This window comes from Tamandua tetradactyla, chromosome 8 (assembly GCF_023851605.1).
Source record: "Tamandua tetradactyla isolate mTamTet1 chromosome 8, mTamTet1.pri, whole genome shotgun sequence".
In the NCBI taxonomy this organism is placed as follows: domain Eukaryota; kingdom Metazoa; phylum Chordata; class Mammalia; order Pilosa; family Myrmecophagidae; genus Tamandua; species Tamandua tetradactyla.
The window spans coordinates 30,735,096-30,757,333 of NC_135334.1; the positions used below are offsets into that span (position 1 = coordinate 30,735,096).

Genomic DNA, 22,238 nt, shown 5'->3' on the forward strand with positions numbered 1-22,238 from the left:
GAAGTCAAGGAGGGTTACCCCGGGCAGGCTGACGTTGGGGATTGCACAAGAGGTCAGGCGATGCTGTGGGTTTCCAAAGTTGTGCAGCCGCGGCACTCCACGACATACAAATTCATCCCAAGATCTCTTTAAGGGGGTTAAAAAAAAAAAAAAAAAGAAAGAAAGGGGGTGGGGGCGAAGCGCTCCACAGTCCGCTGAAAGCGAGCAGGAATCACTGCAACTCCTCTGTTCAGGCTGAGGTCGCTGGAGCTCTGCAGATGCAAGCGCTGCAGGGGCGCCTTTCCTGGCGGGCGCAGCGCCGGAATGGATAGGGTCGGGTGGCGGTGGGCACAGCTGTGGGTAGGCCGGCGAGAGAGGCGCGTGTCAGTCCACTAAAGGCCCCCCGTTCGTGAAAGGCCGGTAAGCTCCTTCGGGTAGAACCCCCACTCCCGAGTGACAGACTGAGAAGAAGGGTCGGTCGCCAGTGCCTTTATATAGATAGATAGATATAGATATAAAAAGACGCCCGGCAGGCGCGCCACTGGCTGGGACGCCTCTGGGAGGGCGGAGGCCTGGAGGAGGGCGGCCCAGGGCGGGTCCCGGCTTGGGGCTCCCGGCGCTGAGGGGGCGGGCATGAGGTTGGGCGGGCCGCGGCGCTGACTGGTGGTCGCTGCTGTAATCGCCTCCGGCCGGCCGTGCTGAACGCAGGCGGCGATTCAAGGCCCCGACGGGAGGTGCACTGCCCGCAACCGGAGCTCGGTTTCTTGCCTGATCGTGGCGGCCGCGCCTCCTAGCCCCTCCAGCCGCCGTGCAGAGAACAAGACCGCGGAGCGTCTGCCCGGGCTGGGATTTACTTGAAAGTCTTCTTTATGGAAGAGATGTCCCCCCAGCAGAAGACCCTAGGGGGGCAGCCGGGGCGCTCCTCTTCCCTGTCAGAAGTGTCTGAGATCTCGGGAGGCCCCGGCACCAAGAAGGTGAGGACGTGGAACAGGGTCCGCGCCCTCCTCGCGCGCCGCCGCCCCCACACCCAGCGCGCGCCCTCCGCGACCGCTGCGCGTGAGCCGGACGCCTAGGGATTTAACGCTCGAGGCTCGCGCCCCGTGGCGTTCATCTCCGGACATTCTCGTCTTCCCCGGCCCCGCACGCAGGGCCTCGCCGCCGCCTCGTTCCAAATCACCGTCAGCCTCTTAGCATCGATCGTCCTAACCCTGCTGAAGCAGACACTGCAGCCTCCCTGCCCGTCTCCATCCGCCCGCCGCAGAGGCAGCCCGACTCCTCCCTCTGTCCGGCGCGCTTGCCTGGATTGGGGGCTCCCTTTCCCCGGTCCTTCTGAGTGCTCGGCCTTTCCAGCTCCCGAGGTCTCTCGGCGTCCCGCCTGGTGGCGGGGTCAGCTCCGAGGTCGTCAGGGCCGGCGACGCCCGTCCGGACGCGGGAGCCTGCCCTAAGGAAGGTAGGCGACCGCGGGTTGTGGCTCCCGCTGGGGCTCAGGTCCTCACCTGGCCACCGGCGGCACGGCGGCCCCGTGAGATTTGAGGGGAAGTCTCCCGCGCTTGGCTCAAGGCTCCCGGAGCGATTCCGGTTCTCCGAGGTGGTGGTCAGAGTGGGAGGTGCTGACTAGGACGCCAACGGTCCACACTGCGGGGACATGGAGGTTTGGTTTGGCCTAGAATCGGGCTGGGGGCTGTGGCGGAGGGTCGTGAGGGACCTTCGCCCTGAGCTGAAGAGGGATCGGGGTATCGGGGGCGGTATGGGGGTGGCGTGCGTGTTCCCTATCAAATCTGGGAGGAAGGACGCGGTTAACAACTTGTAGCGTTCCATTCGGATAAACACAGCCGCGGTGCGGCGTGCTGATTCCATCGGTTTCAGGTTTCCTTGGAATGATTCCCTAAGCAAGTGCACGTGGACCGGCCTCTGCTGTTGGGCTCTCATAGGAATTGATTTGGGGGTTTCTAGCCTTGTCTCCTGCTTTTCCCCATCTTCCTGTACAAGGTCTTCCGATATTTGGCTATTTTCGTTCAGTGTAGTGGTGGTGTCCCTCCAGTTTCCCTGGAAACAAGTTGGAATTAGACCATCGAACTCTTCTTTAAGAAATGTCTTAAAAGAATTATTTCTGTATCATTAGAGCCTTAAGAGGTTACGCAGGCTGCTCTACTGGTCTAGATCTTACTGCCTTTCATAAATCTTTTCAGCAGGATCCTGGGTTGTCCAGAGGTCAGTGGAAGAAAGGTGAGATCAGTGCTCTGAGTATAAGAGTGTACGTGAGCTCCCAAGGACCTTGACTGTGTCGCGGAGCCATCTAGGGCTGTCCGTGAACTTGATGTATGGGCTGTTACGCCGGCTGATCCTTTGATGCCTTGAGGCTGCGGTTTGTCCTTGTCGCTTTCCCCCTTAAGAGATCTAGGGGTGTGTGTGTGTGTGTGTGTGTGTGTGTGTGTGTGTGTGTGTGTGTGTGTGTGTGTGTAAGTCTTCCCAGATAAAATATGTGAACTCACCAGGTTAGTGCTATATTTAGGAAGGTAAATAAATGTTCGGTAATTTATGTTACTTAGGAAATGGGAAAAATAAAAGGTTTTCCCAAACAGTTCTCTTCCCTTATTTTGTAAGGGTAATTAAGCGTGCTGGCAAAGCTAGAAGACATTAGAAAGGAGTTTGATCATTTATCAGTAGCACTTGTCCAATAAATGAAGGGTTACTTTACCCTTTTTCCATGTTCTTTTTTACTCAGCATAGACATTGCCCTTAAGTTGCTGTCCTTCATTATAAAACATAATGGGTGTCATACTTCCAAACCATTCTTTTTCCTTTTTGAAAGGGAGTAAATTTTGGCAATTTGGTGTTCCTAAAGCTTTTTACCTCCTTCTGGGGGGAGGGATCAGGAGTTTGAGGAAGCTGTTTTATTTTGCTTTTAATATTTTTTCCTGGAAAGGTGCACCTCTGCTTAGTTTACATATTAGTAGTCATATATGATTTCAGACCTTTGGATCAGCAATGGAAAGTAAAAAAAAAAAAAAAAAAAAAAAAAATTCCCAACTGCAGCTCAAAGAATCATGGCCATTTATACTCTTATGGACCATAGTGTTCATGTCTCCCAAATACTCCACAGATCGATCCATGTTTACATTTTATCTTACCATTTTTGTGCTTGGTAGTCTTAGTGAGTTGTGAGTCTTATTTCTCAAGAAGCCTACCGTATGGTTGTAGTGTTGATTACTAAAATTTGGATCAGTGTTGTTTAAATTACCAATGACAGCATTTTAAAAACTGAAATAGAATAGTAAATGTCAGTCTATTAAAAAATAAAGATAAGGACTTTTTTATAGCTGGTTTTTCTCATTCATATATCTATGTGTATTTTAAGAAGTGATATAAAATGTATTTCTTACAGAATGTTCAAAAAAAGTTTAAAGAGATAACAGTTTATGGGATTAGACCACTGTACAGAATCCATTCACTTGGCTTTTAGTTCTGGTTCTATCACTATCTCTATGACCTTTACCCAATCACTTAATTTTCGTTTCAGTTTTTTCGTTAGTAAAAATGGGACTCAAAGAGAAAATGCCAGAGGAAGTGCTTTGAAAAGTATACGAACAACATTACATCTTTTATTCTATGCGAGTAGAGGTGATCTTAAAATAATGGGACTTAAAGAACAAGCTAAACAAAAGCATCTTTCATGTTAGTCATCTTGGAGTCTATTTACTTAATCCGGCGGTACTGCCATTGCCTAGAACATAGTTCATGTTCCTTTCTCGAAACTGATGTCAAGGAGGCAGTTTTAAACAGTGGGGTGAAATTTGGAGTACAATGATCTAGATTCAAACTTACATTGTGTTGGTAGTAGATTTCTGACCTGGGCAGGTTCTTTAATTTTCTATTTGTAAAATGGAAAGAATAATATAGTAACTACCTCCCCAGGGTTGTTGGAAAGGTTAAATATGAAATTGAGGAAATATTGGCAAATAAGATCTCAGTAAATTTTAGCTCTTATTGTTTGTAATTTTCCCCATATCTATAAATTATACCACTGGGTCCCAGTTGTTCAAGCCAGAAATTTAGGATTCGTTGTCAACTCCTCTCATTTCCTCATTCTACAACACCCAATCCATCAGAAAGACCTAACTCCAAAATGTTTGTTGAAATTAGCCATTTCATCTCCACTGCTGCCACTGTAGTCCAAGCCAAGCCATCACCATCTCACTTGTACTTTTTCAGAAACCTCCTAACTGTTCCCTGTGACATCTTTTTTGCCCTTCCGTGACCTAGTCTCCATTTGTCCTAGCACCAGAGTAATCTTTTAAAATGTGAATTTTATCATGTTGCTCACCTGCTTAAAATCCTGTGGTGGCTTTCCATTATCACATTTAGAATAAAATTGAGATCCATCTTCTTTGCTGTCTACTTCTCCCATCTCATTTACCCTTTCCCCTTGTTTGTGCATTCGCCAGTCCTAGAAACTTTTTCACATATAAAGTCATCAAATCTACTCCTGTTTGGAGGCCTTGGTATTGCTATTCTCTCTGCTTTTACCCTGGATCTTTCATTATTGACTGTTACCTATTATTCAGAACTTAGTTCCTCTAGGAGGCCCATCCTCACTACTTAAGTGGACGTAGCTCCTCAGTCATGTTGTATATCTTGTTTTATTGTCAGAAATTTACCTTTGCCTGATATTTTCTTATTTACTCACATATTGTATGTTCCTTACACCTCTCTCCAGATTATGAATACTGTGAGAGTCAGGACCTGATCTGTAGTGTTCAAGGTTGCCTCCCAGCACCCAGAACAGTGCCTGCTAATATTGGGTATGAAATAAATGTTAGTGTAGTGAGCAGGACAGGTATGGCCCCTATACTTTATTATTCAAAGCAATGCCAGCTAACCTTTTCTTAAACGGTCAAGTGGTTAATATTTTAGGTTTAGGTTTGCAAGCCACACAGTCTCTGTTGCAGCTACTCACCTCTGCAGTTGTTGTGCGTAAGCAGCCGTAGTCAATTTTGTAAGTGAACAGTTATGTTCCAATGAAACTGTAGTTAGTAAAACGAGTGGTAAATCCCTGTTCTGTAGTTTGCTGGCCCCTGGTCTAGAACGGTGCTGTCCAATAGGACTTTCTGCAGTAACGAAACTGTTCTGTCTAAACAGTGTCCGGTTCAATAACCACTAGCCACTCTTGGATATTGAGTACTTAAAATGTGGCTGGTATAACTGAAACTAAGTTTTTTTATTGGATTCATTGAAGTATAATTGGCACAGAGTAAAACTTACACACTTAGTGTACAATTGATAAATTTTGGCATGTATATACCTGTGGAATCATTACCATAATCATGACAATCAACATATCCATCATCCCCTAAGTTTCCTCATGACCCTTTCTAATCCCTTCTTTTCTTCCCCATTTCTATGTGATCACTCGTCTAATTTGGGTCATTATAGATTAATTTGCATTTTTAAGAATTTTATATAAGTGAAATCATACAGTGTGTATTCTTTTGGTCTGAATTATTTCACTCAGTGTAATTATTTTGAGATTTGTCTGTGTTTTTTGCATGTATCAGTAGTTAATTCCTCTTCGTTACTGAGTAGTATTCCATTGTATGAATAAATTGCAATTTATTTTTTTCATTCACCATTAATGTACATTTGGATTGTTTCTGCTTTTTGGTTGTTACAGATAAAGTTGCTATGAACATTTGTGTATAAGTCTTGGTACAGATATATGCTTTTGTTTCTCTTGGGTAAACAGCTAGATCTGGAATGATTAGATCATATAACCATCCTTGTGGGTGTAAAGTGGAATCTCATTGTAGTTTTGATTTCATTTCCTTAATTGTTAATGATACTAAACATCTTTACATGTGTTTATTTGCCACCATAGAGTATCTTTGGTGAAATGCCTATTCAAATATTTTGCCCATTGTTAATTGGATTGTTTGTTTTCTTATTATTGAATTTTAAGTTATTTGTATATTCTTGATTCAAGTCCTTTATCAAATATGTTATTTGATAAAGGATATACAAGTCTGTACTTGTATTTTTATTCTCTTTTTTTTTTTTTTTTTTTTTTTTAAAGGAAAGACAGAGAGAAGGAAGGAAGGATAGAAGGAAGGAAGAGAGGAAGAAAGGGAAACATCTTTTAAACATTTTCTTGTTTTATTGTATTTTGTTTCTCCGTTTTCGTTACATGGGCTGGGGCCGGGAATCGAACCGAGGTCCTCCGGCATAGCAGGCAAGCACTTTGCCCGCTGAGCCACCGCGGCCCGCCTATTTTTATTCTCTTAATAGTGTCTTTCAAAGAATGGAAGTTCTTGATTTTGAAGAAATCCAATTTAATGATTTTTGTCTTTAAATTTGCCTTATTTTAATTAACTTAAATTTAAATTGCCACATGTGCTACCATATTGGACATCACAAGTCTGGAGAAAGAGACAATAACCATAATAAAAATTAATAAATGGCGATAATTGCTATTAAAGAAACAAATATGGCCCTGACTTACACAAAAGTGGATGTTGAGCCTTAGAGTGTTCAAGGAAAGCCTCTTTTAAGTGATTCTTAACTCTTTTAAGAGTGAAAAAGATTGTGCTATAAAGCTGTTTTCCCTGAAAGTGGGGAAAGTATGTGCAAAGGTCCTGAAGTATGATGAAAGAGATTGGTGTGTTTGTGGGAGTACTTTGTAGTTGCTGTTTAAGAAGTTGGTCTTTTCATTTTATGACCACGTTCATTATTTTAACTTCAAGCAGAACTACCTTACTGATCACCCACCTTTATTCACTAGTCAGAAAATTTGACTATTTCCAAAAATTAAATCTGCCTGCAAAGGGCAAGGATTTTTCATCACTAAGGCACTTTAAAAGATACCAAATAAGGGGCGTGCAAGGGTAGTTCAGTGGTAGAATTCTTGTTGGCCATGTGGGAGACCTAGATTCAATTCCTGGTCCATGCGCTTTCCCAAAACGAACAAGCCCAGCAAACAAACAAAAATTCAACAAAGGGTGCCACAATACTGGGATACTCACATGGAAAAATAATGAAATGTGACCCTGCCATACAGAATACAAAAAAAAATACAAAATGGGTTTGTGCAGTAAATCCTAGAAATGAGTTTCTCAAATATTAGTGTAAAGATAATGCTTTAAATTCTGCTGAAAATATGAGTGTAGCCTTAAGGAAATCCATGTTTGAACTGAACCGTTTTTGTGAAATGATATGGATCACATACTAGAATCATTTAAATTAAGGATAACTTGTGTCAGACTCAAACACCCTGACCCTTTGGTTTCATGTGCTAATTGGACACTCTTTAAATAAGGTGGGTGTTGAGATTCGAAAGAAAGACTTAGAGGCACAGAAACTCAGTCAAGGCCAAAGAATTTTAAAATAGCTCTAACATTTTAAATGTAGCAGCAGCTGTTGTACACTTCATTCTGTCTTTTCTTTCTACATTCTCTTGGTCCAGATCTGTTTATAGCAGCTCATGCTGGAACACCCCCAGAGCTGACTTTGGCCATGTGTTGTCTTATGCTAAAGATTGAATGAAACATCTTGGTGTGTAAGCCTTAGTTTTACTCTTCAGTGCTGAAAAAAATATTATGCCCATGGCTAAACCAGCATCCTACTGAGCCCTTTTCTGGAGTTACTCATAATTATGATTTGCATAAAATGAGGTACATGTGATTATTTTAGAGGAGAATGTAATTATCAAAATAGAATTAGGTTGGGCAGGCAACAGTGGCTCAGTGGCAGAGTTCTTGGCTGCTGTACTGGAGACCCGGGTTCAATTCCTGGAGCCTACCCATGCAAAAAAAAAATAGAATTAGGTTAATTGGGCAAGACCTCTTATCACTGGTGTGACTTCTGAACTTCTGACTATACTTTGTTTCTTTGTAAAATAAGAGTAATAACCCATATCTTGGGCTATCACACAAGGTTACTTTTTATAGTCAAAAGATGAAAATACTTGAAAAAAGTTTGTGGAAGTTTTTAGTTCTTTTACCATGTGAAAGTGGGTGTAAAGTAACAAAAAAAGTTTGATTTTTTAAAACTTAATATAAAACACTCACATGCATATTAATGCATGTTATCCTTCAAAGATTCATCCTTAAAGGCCATAAATGTCCAATATTACAAAGCAGATACTTGAACGAAAAGATAATGATTGACTTTGTAACTTAAGAAATATTAAAGGGCATTAACAAACCTCTTTAAGTGAATACCTGACTATATATAATACCCATCAATTACACAAAGTATGTGTTAGCTTTTTCTTATAGAAGAAATAACTGATTCTTCAGAGATTAATAACTTGCCAAGGCTACATATTTGCAATCTAGATCTTACAACTACATTTCTCTTTCCAACTAGAATATAACTGCATTTGTTATTATTTGTATGTAAGGAGACAGTAGATTTGAATGATGTATAACCAGCTAAGAAAGCAGATTTGAGGGTTTTTCTCCTGAGAAGTTATGTCATTCTTTGTGAGCAGTGTCTCTACCTTCTCCGTTTACCACTGAATGCTGTGTTCACTGCTACTGTAAGGTAAATGGTAGAGGCATTTAGGCTAATAATGACAATGACATAATCAACTGGTCTAGCTACCATGGCACATTTCTGATTTTTATGTCTTGGTATCTATCAATTTCAGGTGTTTTATGTGAAGCAGATTTGTTTCAGGAGCCCTTTAGCCAGGCCTGATCTCCAAGCTATCTCGGTCTTGTTTGCTGCTGGAAAGCTTTGCATGGTACTCAAACTCACAGGATTATATTTCAGAGTTATGTAAGGGTGCACTGAATTCTGTACCTCAGAGGAGTCCACTGTAGAACATCATGTGTGGGGGAAACTCAGTTGAAACTCTCAATTCAGTGAACATTTGATATCATGAATGTTGAGTCTAGGAAAAAGCTCTTATTTTGATGGTTATTTTTACTTAATTGTGAACAAAACATGAATTTTAATATGACAAGAAAAATTAAGTTTGTGATTCGAAATTCATATATTAGGATAGCATAAATTATAGTTTTTATGAAATGAAAATTAAGGACAGTCTTTTATTTTTACTCATTTGTATAAGAAGTAGTTGTTGATTTTGAAGACTGAGTCCCCCACAGTACAATAGACTATCATAATTCACAGACTAAAAAATTTCCAAGTCACAGATTCCTAAATAGTGCAGTTGCTCTTGATTATGAAATGAAGATTGTCGTGAAGCAATTTATCATTCTGTGTGATTTCAGCAGTCTCTCACTGATGTACTTTGTTGAAAGATCTGCAGGACAAAAAGTGAAACATGTTCAGTCGACTGAGGAGGTATGAGCCAACTGACTGTCCCTACAGAAAATGAAATCATCTTCAATTTAAGTGATTTCGGTGTCAATTCTTTCATGGTTCTTATCCTCCTATTGAGGACTTGGTGGGCTGTTCATTTTCGAATAAAGGCATATTGTGTTCTATAGGACAAACATGAATTTTTAAAAAATATGTAATTAAAAAATCTTGCCTTGCTTAAAGATATCATTAACTGAAAACAAACTAGATTTCTACTTAAATTGCCACGGAACCATATAATAAACTCTGAAGTATCACAAAAATAAATATGTATAAAATCAAAGTTATGTATGTATGTTTACATACCTATATACTCGTATACATCGTGCTTTGAAGAAATATATGTATATTTTATTATTGTGATTTGATGGAGTTTTGTGACTAACACCCTCATGTCTCCAGAGCATCTTGGTAAAAACCATTAAAATAAATTTTCGCTGAGGGGAAAGTTTGCGCTTCTGTTCTTTCTATCGATGTCACAAGTGCTCAAGATAACAGAGGCACTAGAGGTCCTAATGTGTTCAGAAAGCCTGAAAAATAGATTCTGAATTTGGTTGTGGCAAGCAGCGATCTAAAGTAGCATAGAGGTTGCCTTCAGTTTTAGTTTACTTATGGGAGACTTAGCCATCTGTGGGAGGCTGGAAAGGGAGCCCAGTTAGATAACAGAGGTGCTTTCTGTTAGCCACCAGTAATGGGGCCTGTAGACAGCACAACCCAGTTTATTTTATAGTTTTATTTCGATCTTATTTTCTTCATCTAGAACAAATTTAAATTAGCAACGTCCAGCCACCACCAAAAATAGTCCTAGCAACATTATATGCCAGCAGTGCTCCGAGTGGCCTTAACCTAATTTTGATAGACAGCTGTCACATGGCACAACTGGATTGATTGTAAAGGCTTTTTCTGGATGTCTGGTTACTTGTGTGTGAACTCAGAAAGTGAAATGTTTGTGTGCCCACATCAGCTCATGTTTCAAGGATCTTGAAAACCTGGCTGCTCAATAACCTTTTCCTTTTCCTATTTACCTAAGTCCTAAGTCACACCCAGGAGACTTTCTGAATTCCCTCTTCTACCCCTTCATTTACCCTCTTCCTCTACAGTAGTGATTGCTATTTTGTATAGATATATCTGGATCTGTTTTTTCTTCTCATTTAACACACTTTTTTTTTCTGTTATGGTGTTTGGATGTGATCATAGTATCTCTGCGTGAGGAAAGTGAGGGGCTGCTGTAAGGCAGAACCTCCCAACCCTTATAGATGTGTCTGACATAGTCGGCATCTTAGCCCTCAGGCAAGTGGCTGGGTAGTGGGGCAGCCAGAGAACCCCTTTGCTTATCATACTGTACTATGGTTGTACAAAAAATATTATTTGTAATTGGGCCATTACGTGAAAAATCTGGTGAAGCTCTTCTCTGTAAGCGATTATCAGGCAGAGAGCATTGGTGATTGACCATGTTTACTCAAGGGTGCTGCTGGAGGGCTGTCATAACTGGAACACTTATAAACAAATTTTTGTTTTCATTTCTCTTGGGTGTATAGAATTGCTGGATCATATGGTAACTCCATGTTTAACTGTCTAAGCAACTGCCAAAATCTTTTCCAAAGAAGCTGCACCATTTTACCTTCTCACCAGCAGTGTATAAAGATCCTATTTCTCTAAGTCCACACCAACATTTGTTTTTATGTGTCTTTTCAATTTCAGCCATCCTAGTAATAGAAAGTGGTATCTCATTATGGGTTTGATTTGTATTTCTCTGATGGGCTAATGATGTTGAGCATCTTTTCACATGCTTATTGACCGTTTGTATATATTCTTTGGAGAACTGTGTATTCAGATCCTTAGCCCATTTTTAAATTGGGTTGTCTTTTATAATTGAGTTATAATAGCTCTTTATAAATTCTAGATTTGATTATCAGATATATGAATTGCAGAATTGTTATCTCATTCTGTGATGGTTTTCACTTTTTTTATGCAGTTCTTTGAAGCACGAAAGTTTCTTGTTTTGACATTGTCCAGTTTACCTGTTTTATCTTTTGTTACTTGTGTTTTTGGTGTCACATCTAAGAAACCGTTGCCTAATCCAAGTTAACAAAGATTTATGCCTGTGTTTTCTTCTAAGATTTTTATAGCTTTAGCTCTTCTATCTTTGATCCATTTTGAGATACTTTTTATACATGGTATGACATATAGGTCCACCTTCATTCTTTAACATGTAGATAGTCAGTTGTCCCAGCACCACTTGTTGAAATGTAATTAGTTTTTTCATTTACCTTTAGACAGAGGTTTACTGTGTGTCCAAATTGGTAAACGTCAACACTGTGTTCACAGTGTACAAGAATGACTCTTATCTTTCAGTTCCATGGTAAATCCTTACATTTTTTTAAACGATAGATTTCATCATGGCCACTTAAGGGTTTGTTTGTTTTTCTGTGTATGTGTTTGGAGATGATGATGGGGGTGTGGACAGTGGGCGGATTTAAAAATTCATATAAAACCTACATTTACTGAGAATATGTAGTTTGTGTCAGGCATTGTACGATGCTTTAGAAATGCAAAGATAGGCCTGCTATAGAGTAAAGTTTGAGGAAATAATTGTAGAAGGAAGGGAGAAAATTGGGAAAGAAGATATAGTCCCTACCCTCTAAAAAGGGAGAAACAGATAAATAATATGATATGAAATGCTATAGAAGAAGAATAATATATGAAGTGAGCTAGGAGCCCAAGGATATTGAATACATAGTTGATCTAACTAATAAAAAAGATCAGAAGTAGAAAGCACCTTTCAGATTACCTGGTAATGTTCCTTCACATTTGTAGAAATTTAAAAGAAAAAAATGAATTACAAACATTTAGTTCTCTCCTTCATGTATGACCTTTATTCACTTGCTTTTGGGAAAAATAGTTTTTTGACCTGCAATACTAAATATAGCTACAGAGGAGACAGTATAGAAAATAAAAGATCTAATTTCTCTATAATGTTCATGTTATACTTCTCTAACAAGCAGCTGTTAGTGAAAAAACACCTTAAAAAATATTTTCGCTGTTTATTCCCTTTTACAACCTCTTCCAAACTCTATTCCCATTAGCGGGGAAGGTAGAGGCTGCCTCATGTTGTTGTTAGCTCACACAAAATTCTTGAGTTTTTTGTGCAACTTAAACCTTGGTATTCACGAAATCATTCTCAAAAGATTAATGCAACTGATTTTTTTTTGTCTAATTTGTAGCTTATCAGTTAAAGAAAATAAGATTACCCTTTTAAAAATAATTCCGTTTTAGAATGGCATACATTAATCATCTAGATATAAACGTCAAGCTCTTGAGCATTCTGAAAAATCATATTCTGGATTGTGAAGCCAACTAAACATATACTCTTTCAAGCTTCCCTTCCATTTCCTGTGAGGCAAAGAATCATAGATGGTTTTCCTTGTCATTGAACAGTTGTGAAATTCATTGCTAGTATAAGCATAATCTGAACCCGTCCTGACAAGTTTATATTGTTATATATTTGTAAAGGAATCATATTTATATATTTATATATATATATCGTATTTATATATATATATGTTTCTATGTATTGTATTTCACATAGTTGTTATAAACAACAAGAATATCCACGTCTTTATTGCCTGGAAACAATGAAGATTCTGTGATGGATCACAGAATCAGTGAATTTCTTTTGAAATCATCATCGGCCTTTTGTTTTCCTATCCTTTTGAGTAGAAGAAAGATATCTGTGTATTTTGAATGAATTAATACCTAAATCTGTTTGTTAAGCCCCCTGGTTGTATTGGCTGCTCTTAAGATTTTTTTCACGATAGAAATGAACCCTATTAATCCTAAATTCATGGTGCATATAAGGTTTCTTTTATTGCATATCTAGGGTCAATTTTTAGTGGACATTAACATGAGAATATCAGAAATAGAAGGACCTAAGAAACTATTTCCCCATTTTATAGATATAGAAATGTGCAGTCCCTGACATGTAATTGAATTGCCTTGGGTTGTATGTCTTATTAGCTACAGAGTTAAGTCTCAGTGCAAACACTGGTACTTCAGATCAAAACAATATTAAGCCTGTAGTTTGCATTCCCTTGAATTTGAGTCCATAGACAAGGTAGATTCATTCATTCAGCATTTGACTCTTCATTTATATATCTGACAGTTTTATAACCCTGAAAATACAGTCTGTTCACTGTATTTACAAATGATCTTCTACATTAGGTTCCCGTGAAAAACTATTTTGAAAGCAGCTTTACAGAGAAAATTTGTAATCCTTTTTTATTATCCATTCCTGTGATTAATAGCCATCACTCTTGGAAAGATTGCTGTTTATCAGAAGGTTTCTTAAATCTGGGGTCCATGAATCCTTAAGTAGTTCATACTGTGAGGGTTTCTGAACCCCGATATTCTGTACAAAAATTAGTTAATAAACTTTTGTAAATTTCTCTATAAACCATGCCCAAAATCAACTTAGATTCTCTTTCAGCTAGTTTGGCTCTTTTTCTGTTTGCCTTATCTTCCTTGAAGGCACTTACTATCCTCCATATTAAACCTTTGTGCAAATTTAGGGATTATTACTATTTCTGATTTGAGAATTTTAACTCTCCTCATAAATTTTTTCTTATTTCAACATTTAAAATAATTTTTATGGCTGTCTTTTAGGAATACTTTCCAAATTCTTTGTTAATCTGAAAGCCAAGGAGTTCAGAATTAGAACTCATATGACCGTGACGTTCTAATTTATGACCTTGGATCTTGCTAACAATTGTATCCAAGGAGCGAGAGGCAGCAGAAGATTGCTGAAGTAGGTCTACGACTGTGGCTCCAGCTAGGTAGGTGAGACATACCTTAAGGTCAAAGAAGACCGAGAGGAAGGGGCTCAGAGAGGACGGTAAAGTTGGGAGGATTAGGAAGATTTCACAGTAATAAATAGGTCTAAATAGAGGGAAGTAGAATAGGGGGTGAATCAAGTCTAGCCCTGAAAGTGAAACTGAATTCTGCAAAAAAAAATCTATAATATAGCTTGATGCATATGAATAAACTTCTCCTTTCTTTATAAAATTAATCTGATCTTCCAGCATTGAAACGCTTCACATTGGGAGAGGTCGTTGACTTTGCAATACAAATACTTGTCTTCCAGGTTCCCCTTTCTCCCTGTAACATTTGTAGTCACACTAACCTCAGGATTTTAGACTATAAGGGTTTTATGTTCCTAAGAGGTGTCAACGAAAGGAAATAGTGAGGTGGGGTTTGGAAGCTATATTGAATAAACTAGGTTATTGAAATCACTGGGATTGGTAGGGATTACAGACCCTTCTTGGGAATCTGTGGACTCTCCCACCAGAAGGAGAGATGTAAAAATGTTTATACAATTTAACCTGCCTTGAAGCTGATTCATAATTAATCCTGACTGATATGTATGATAGTCTATATTTCTCAATTCTGATGGAGATGTGTGGTAGTCTATATTTCATACTCTTTTTTTTTCCTGTCCTTTATGAATATTTTATATAATTTCATCCACTGTCTTGGCTGTGCTCAGGAGACCTGGGCACATAAAATCCACATGTAAGCCAAAATATTAATGGGAGAGCAGTCACGTTGAGGCCAAAGCATTGGTGAGAACAAATATTTCAAAATCTCTGAGGAGATGATGAAGTTCAGGGAAAAGAAGTACGTATTCATTCCCTTCTAACTGGGTAGTTTTTCTTCTCTTCCTATGCTAGAATGTAGGTTGTATTTTATTAGCTAGGAAGCAATTCCTTTATGAATCATGTGATGGGATGCTGATACTGAGCCATCTAGTTAGTTTTATATCATCCCTATTAGGGCAGCATTAATTTCCCCCTCATGGCTAGGGCTGGCCTAGGCCCCTCAGGCAGTGGGTGAGACCTCTGGCCGGAAGGGGATGAGAGGGTGCAACATGAAGAGTGGCACTGGTGACAAGCCTGAAATTCACACATAGCTGTTTGTATGAGTTTATTACTAAATTACTAAGTTTACTCATCCATTTCCAGTGGGAGGCCTACTGGTTGTACCTAAGGATGTTAAATATGTAAGATTGATTTTAGCAAGTATCTGGGTAATTCCAAGTTGAGTGAAACCTCATTTAAAACAAATTTTAGGCCAATGGAAACAGAATACTTGAATTATCCCAGTTATCCTATATTTATATACCACCTGATTGTTAAAGCAAAAATCTTACTTTAAAGAAGAGATTTCCAAATGTATAAGTTTTAACTTTAAAACACAATTTAAAAGTTGATTAAATGATTGGTAAGAATTGTTAGTCTTATGCCTTCGCTTTAACTGTTGTTTTCTCCCCTTTACTTGACGTTTTCAAATCTTGTCTTTTCTTGAAGCCCAGCTTGGGCTCCGTGCTCCCTATGAAATAGAGTTAATAGTGCTTACCCCGTTCACATTTTATGGTATAAATGAGATAATCCATGTCAAACCTTTAGAATAGGGCCTGACATGTAACAAGCAACATACCTGTTAACTGTCTTTGATGCTAATGTATATATGGTGCTTTTCTAAACATCCTGGCCAACATTAAATCTCCTTATTCTCTGACCATAAAATTACTTACTGTGTCTGTACCACTTTTTTCACTATCTTATTTTGGATCTTCTTAATGATATAATAAGCTTATTGATAGGAGAGGAAAGGCACTTCGGAATTTGTTGACTTGGAATCAGAATTGGCCTTTACTTGCTTTACAAGCCACATCTTCATTTTGATTTTTTCCCCCAACAGAAAATGAAAACACTAGCAGAGAGAAGGAAGAGTGCTCCATCTCTCATCCTGGACAAAGCCCTACAAAAATGGCCTAGTACCAAGTAAGTGAAAAATTTTGTATTTCATTTGGCATGTGCTTGGAACTTTGTGTTAGAACAAGAGTTTTTCAGATCACATTTTTCACATGTTGGGGGCGGGGGGCGGAGGTGTTTCTTTTTTACCAGCACCAGAATTCTCTGTTTAATAATAGAAAATATTACTTCTGTTCTGAGGTTATTTAATAAGGCCTATTCTTCATGTGAATTACAAAGCCTTTTAGCGCTGGTATATATTATCAGTTGTTATAAAACCGATTGAGAAGTACGTCTCACATCACATAGTACAGGGAAGTCATGAGAGTTTTCAGGGAAGATGGTAGAGCAGGGAGCTGCAAGGACTCACTCCTTCTACAAAAACAGCTAGTGAAAAGGCAGAATCAATCATTCTGAATCTCTCTGAAGACCAGGAGAGTACTGTACGGCATCCAGGAAAGAGCAGGATGGAGAGACTGAGAAGCTGCAGCAAAATTTGTGAGTGAATAGCTCCCACACCAGTAACTCATGCCCATACCCCATCTTCAGGGGACACTTCTTGGACACAGTTGGAGAGGGGCATGAAGGTCTTCCTCCCTGGGAATGGGGGTGAGGTAGGGGGCACACACCATTGAGTGCCAAGTATGGCTTCTGATTGGAAAGTTCGGATGGGTGAGTTTCTGGGTTTGTGTTGTGTCCTTAGCCTGCCCAAACAGGGATCCCCATGGCCATTGTTTCAGCACTGCCCAGTAGAGGTTGAAAAAATACACTCCTTCCTAGGTCTGCATGGAAAGGTTTGCTAAAAAGCGCCATCTTCTGAGCCAGCCAGGAAAGTGCAGTTTAGGGAGGCAGGGAGGAAAAACACGACTTTTTGACATCTTTCCTGTCCCTCTCCTCAGGGTTCTTTGGTACTGGTCTGTGCCCTCTCTGTGAGTCCCTGGCCCTGTTCTGATCAGTTAATAACAGGCAATTCTAAACATCTAGAATAAATTAAACTAAATGTCAAAGAAGAGCCTTAACACCAAGTTACAACAATAAAACCCTTGGCAAGAAAGAAAAATTGACCATCAGTGTAAACACATCAAAATAATCATATGCCCAGACATCAGCAAAAAACTACAGGCCATATTAAGAAACAGGAAGTTAGGACCCAGTCAAAGTAACAAATTAAAAAGTCAAGAGGAGACACAGAATTTGGAACAACTAATCAAAGATGTTCAAACACATCTCCAAGTCAGTTCAATGAGATGGAGGTAAATATGGCTTAAAAGATAAAGAATATTAAGAAGACACTGAGTGAGCATAGAAATTTTGAAAGCATGCAAATGAAAATAATAGAATATGGGAATGAAAGGCACAATTGATGACATTAAAAATGCACTAGTGGCATATGACAGCAGGTTTGAACAGACGGAAGAAAGGATCGACAAGCTAAAAGACAGGCCATCTGAAATCAAACAGATAAGAGAAAAGAATGGAAAAAAATTGAGCAAGAGATCAGGAATTGAGAGACAGCATGAAGCATCCAAACATATGTGTCATGGTATCTTGGTATCTCAGAAGGAGAAGACAAGAAAAACGAATATTTGAGAAATAATGACTGAAAATTTCCTAACTCTCATGAAAGACATACGTATCTAAGAAGTGCAGTGTACTCCAAACAACAAATCTGAATAAACCTACTCCAAGATATATACTAATTAAAATGTAAAATGCCAAAGATAAGAGAATTCTGAAAGCAGTAAGAGAAAAGCAATTCATCACATGTAAGGGATCCTCAATATGATACGTGCCAGTTTCTCATCAGAAACCATGGAGGTGAGAAGGCAATTATTTCTTTTCTGAAGTAATGAAAATGTTCTGAAATTGATCATGGGATTGTATGCACAACTATATGATGAATACTGTGAGTCAGTGATTGTATACATCAGATTGTTTGTATGGTGTGTGGATGTAGCTCAATAAAACTGCATTTAAAAAAATAAGGGCGACTTTAAAATATTCACAGATAAACAGAAACTGAGAGAGTTTGTTAATAAGAGGTCTGCCCTACAAGAAATAACAAAGTGAGTTCAGCAGGCTGAAAGGAAAAGACAAGGGAGAGAGGCTTGGAGGAGAGTATTGAAATAAAGTTATTAGTAAGGGTAATATAACGTTACACAAAGGTGTAGATTCCACATTTTGCCAAAATTTATTTGTAGGAACAATTATAAATCAGAATACGGAAAAATGAATTATTTTAGCCAACATAAATGTTTGGTTAAGCACAAACTTTTGCTTATTATTTTTTATCATGAGTGGTATTGGTTCATGGATAAAGCAAAATTTTTGCCCATTTTAGATCTAAAGGAAGTTAAACATATTAAGAACTTTAAAACTGGAATATTTATTTCTTGTAGGCATTAATTGGTTAAAGTGGTAAGTGATAGTAGAAATTGAATGAACATTCATTTATTTATTCATTCATTTTTAAATGGCATTTTAATTCAGAGGAGTTTTTAATGTTCAGAGGAATCCTGTGATGATTTTTCCTCTAAGCTGCAAATCTTTTTATGTTAAGTGACATCCTACCTGGTGTATGATGTAAATCCCTAGCTTTATGTATGGCCTTTGATTAATAATGAAGTGAGGAAATACTTGTAACTGTGATATTCCTATAAATGATACTCTAATTTAAAATAAAATCTGTATGAAGGTAAGACAGTTTTTCAGTTCCAGAAATAAATTATGTAGCCAAATCCCAATTAGTACAACTTAGTAAAATACTTAGGTCACTCTCTTCCAACTTCTTAGCAAGTTCTCAGGCTTTGCAGCCTCCCCTCCTTGCCCCCACATGTCATGTACTATATTCATTAGGTTGGTCAGGAAATTTAAACTATTTTTAATATGGCTAATCAATTTTAATGATAAAGCTATTCTGATACTAAAAAAAATACAATAATTCATTTCAGTGTCATCATAAATGACTTGTATTATTTGCATCTGTGTACCTTTGCATCGGTATAGATAAGAGAGAACAGTTATATCTTCACAGTTTAACCTTGATCACCTAGGAAACTTAGGAGAAAAGTATTTAGGAAAGGTGGATAGAGGGGGAAGGGCAGAATTATCCGTTCAATTATCTTTAATTCTCTACTATACAAGTAAAAATACTTTTATTGTTCTCCTCTCTTTGCTTAATGAACAGTCTTAGGTAAAATTTCTTAACCAAAAGCTTTTGGAATAGAAGTGTGTTAGGCTTTTCAATTAAAAGTGGTCCTCATATCAGAGAACCTTTAGCTTGAGATTAGAGGTCAGTAGAGGCCTACCTACTCCTAACCAGAAACGAAGATCTATTAACTTAGTTTGCTAGTTTGAAAGGACCCTAGAAAAGCCATGTTTTAATCAAAATCCCATTTCATAAATATAGGATAATCCCTATTCAATACTGTATGCTTGAAACTGTAATCAGATCATCTCCCTGGAGATGTGATTTATTCAAGAGTAGTTGTTAAACTGGATTACATGACGATGTGTCTCCACCCATTTGGGCGGATCTTGGTTAGTTTCTGGAGTCCTATAAAGAGGAAACATTTTGGAGAATGAGAGCAATTCAGAGAGAACAGAGAATGCTGCAGCACTATGAAGCAGAGAGTCCACAAGCCAGCGACCTTTGGGGATGAAGAAGGAAAACGCCTCCTGGGGAGCTTCACGAAACCAGAAGCCAGGAGAGAATGCTAAGAGATGAGCCATATTCGCCATGTGCCTTTCCAGCTGAGAGAGAAGCCCTGACTGTTCACCATATACCTTCTCACTTGAGAGAGCAACCCTGAACTTCATCAGCCTTCTTGAACCAAGGCATCTGTCCCTAGATGCCTTAGATTGGACATTTCTATAGACTTAATTGGAACATGTTCTTGGCCTTAGAACTGTAAGCTAGCAACTCATTAAATTCCCCTTTTATAAGCTATTCCGTTTCTGGTATATTGCATTCCAGCACCTAGCAAACTAGAACACTTAGGGTGCATGTAGATACTAAAAGTTCACATAGACGAGTCATTCTCAACGGGTGGTACTGATCTCTAAGACTCTTTTGGATTTTTGTGGAGCATTTTACTTTTTCTCAGTGATTTAATGGGCAGCAGCCAGAGATGCGTAGATATTCTGTAATGCATAAGATATCTTACATTAAGAAATGTGCAATTCCTATGTAGCTCTTGCATGTTCCATGTATGGCATACTTGTGAAGGGGGGAAATAAAACTGTGTGTAATTATTGGTGCTTAGTACCAGCTCTGTTTTTTATATATTAATAGAAATATTTTATAGTTTTAATAATTAACACTGAAGTTCCACAAATGTAGCCATCTTGTGAATCGAGATAATTTTTTTTTTTTACATGGGCATGCACTGGGAATCGAACCAGCATGGCAGGCATGAACTCTGCCTGCTGAGCCACCGTGGCCCTCCTGATAATTGTATTTGCATGGTTCCATTTCCAAAAATCATTTTGTTGTACTTCATTTTCCTGCATTTGTTGTATAGAATGTTTTCTTATTCTACTTCTCTTAAATATAAATACAATTGTAAGTAGGTTTTAGCATCTATTTCATTGTCTTCTAGTATAGTTGTGCCTGAGCATATATGAATTGAAATATGTATTTTTTATTAATTACGTTCATTTTATTTTACCTTTATATTATGTTAGGGTATTTCACTGATATTTTTAAAGTTCTGTCTGTAAGTTAAATATCTGTGTGAGTTTCATTTCAAGATTGAAAAGGAAGCATTAAAGTAAATGTTTATGATGCAACATGGTTGCTCAGCAGGCAGAGTTCTTACCTGCCATGCCGGAGACCTGGGTTCAATTTCCAGTGCCTGCACATGCCAAAAAAAAAAAAAAAAAAAAAAAAATCAACATATATGTGTAGATTTTGGAATAATAAAGGGGCATTGGGTATGATAGAATTGAGAACCATTGATGGTAGATGAAGTGCCAGTCTAGGAAAAATGCTAATGCTTATCTGACTTACAGGAAAATTAAATTTATGATGGCTTGGGGTAAGAAAATGGTTTCAGGTTGCTAAAGCTGCTGGAATACAATATATCAGAAATGGACTGGCTTTATAAAGAGGATATAGTAAGTTACAAGTTACAATTCTAAGGCCGTAATAATGATCAAATTAAGGCATCAACAAGACAATACCTTCACTCCAGAAAGGCCAGTCATGTCTGGGGTTTCTCTGTCACGTGGGAAAGCACATAGTAATGCCAGCTGTCCTCTCCTGGCTTCTGGTTTCAAATGGCACTCTTCTGACATCTCCCAGGGCATTTCCTTCTGCCTTTCCGAACTGTGTCTTAGATTCGTATCTCTGCTCTGCAATCTGTGACAGCTCTGAGTTCGCTTTCATAAAAGGCTCTAAGAAGGGATTAAGACCCTTCTGGTGTGGGTGGAGTCACATCTCCATGGAAACAAGCTTATCAAAAGGTCCTGCCCAATAATGGGTCTGCACCCACAATATTGGACTAAAACAACATGATTTTTTGGAGGTAACAGTTTCAAACCAATTCAAGAACCAAAATGATAATAAACAACCATTCCCCTTCTCACTTCTGCCTCCCTATCACCTCTGTTATACTTGGTGCTTACATGAGAACCAGTCCCCAACTTCCTACTTCAGTTAAAGCAAAACATGTTCAATGTTGCATCAAAATAACCACAGGAAAAATTTTTAATTAAATTTAAGTTGTATATGTTTTAATCTTCAGTTTATTCCCTCTAAATTTCTCTAAGTTGATAATATGAGCGTGTGCTGGTTTGAAAATACTGTGTACCCCAGAGAAGCCATGTTTTAATCCTGATTCAATCATACGGAAGCAGCTGTTTCTTTTAACCCTGATTCAATACCATAGGATGGAAACTTCTGATTAATTATCGCCATGGTAAGGTGATATGCCCAATTGTGGGTATGACCCTTTGATAAGATAGAGATGTGGCTCCACCATTCCAGGTGGGTCTTGATTCATTTACTGGAATCCTTTAAAAGGGAAACATTTTGGAGACCGAGGCCACAGAGCCCAGAGCTGACACAGATGAGACACAGATGTTTGGAGATGCTTAGAGACCAGCAGATGCTGATGTTAAGCA

The 22,238-nt window shown here is 38.7% G+C and overlaps 1 protein-coding gene across 9 annotated transcripts in view; it reads left to right on the plus strand.

Moving 5' to 3' along the window:
• Window positions 1-347: 347 nt before the first annotated feature.
• The window catches only part of ARHGAP20 (Rho GTPase activating protein 20), a 138,545-nt gene continuing 116,654 nt past the window's right edge, over window positions 348-22,238 (plus strand). Inside the window, exons 1-3 of one of the 9 annotated variants that reach the window (XM_077113021.1) lie at window positions 14,140-14,194; window positions 14,846-14,976; window positions 16,060-16,142. In XM_077113021.1, the coding sequence (XP_076969136.1) occupies window positions 16,063-16,142 (80 nt within the window). In that variant the 5' untranslated portion in view covers window positions 14,140-14,194; window positions 14,846-14,976; window positions 16,060-16,062. The other 8 variants (XM_077113022.1, XM_077113015.1, XM_077113018.1 and 5 more) reach the window with 8 other exon arrangements.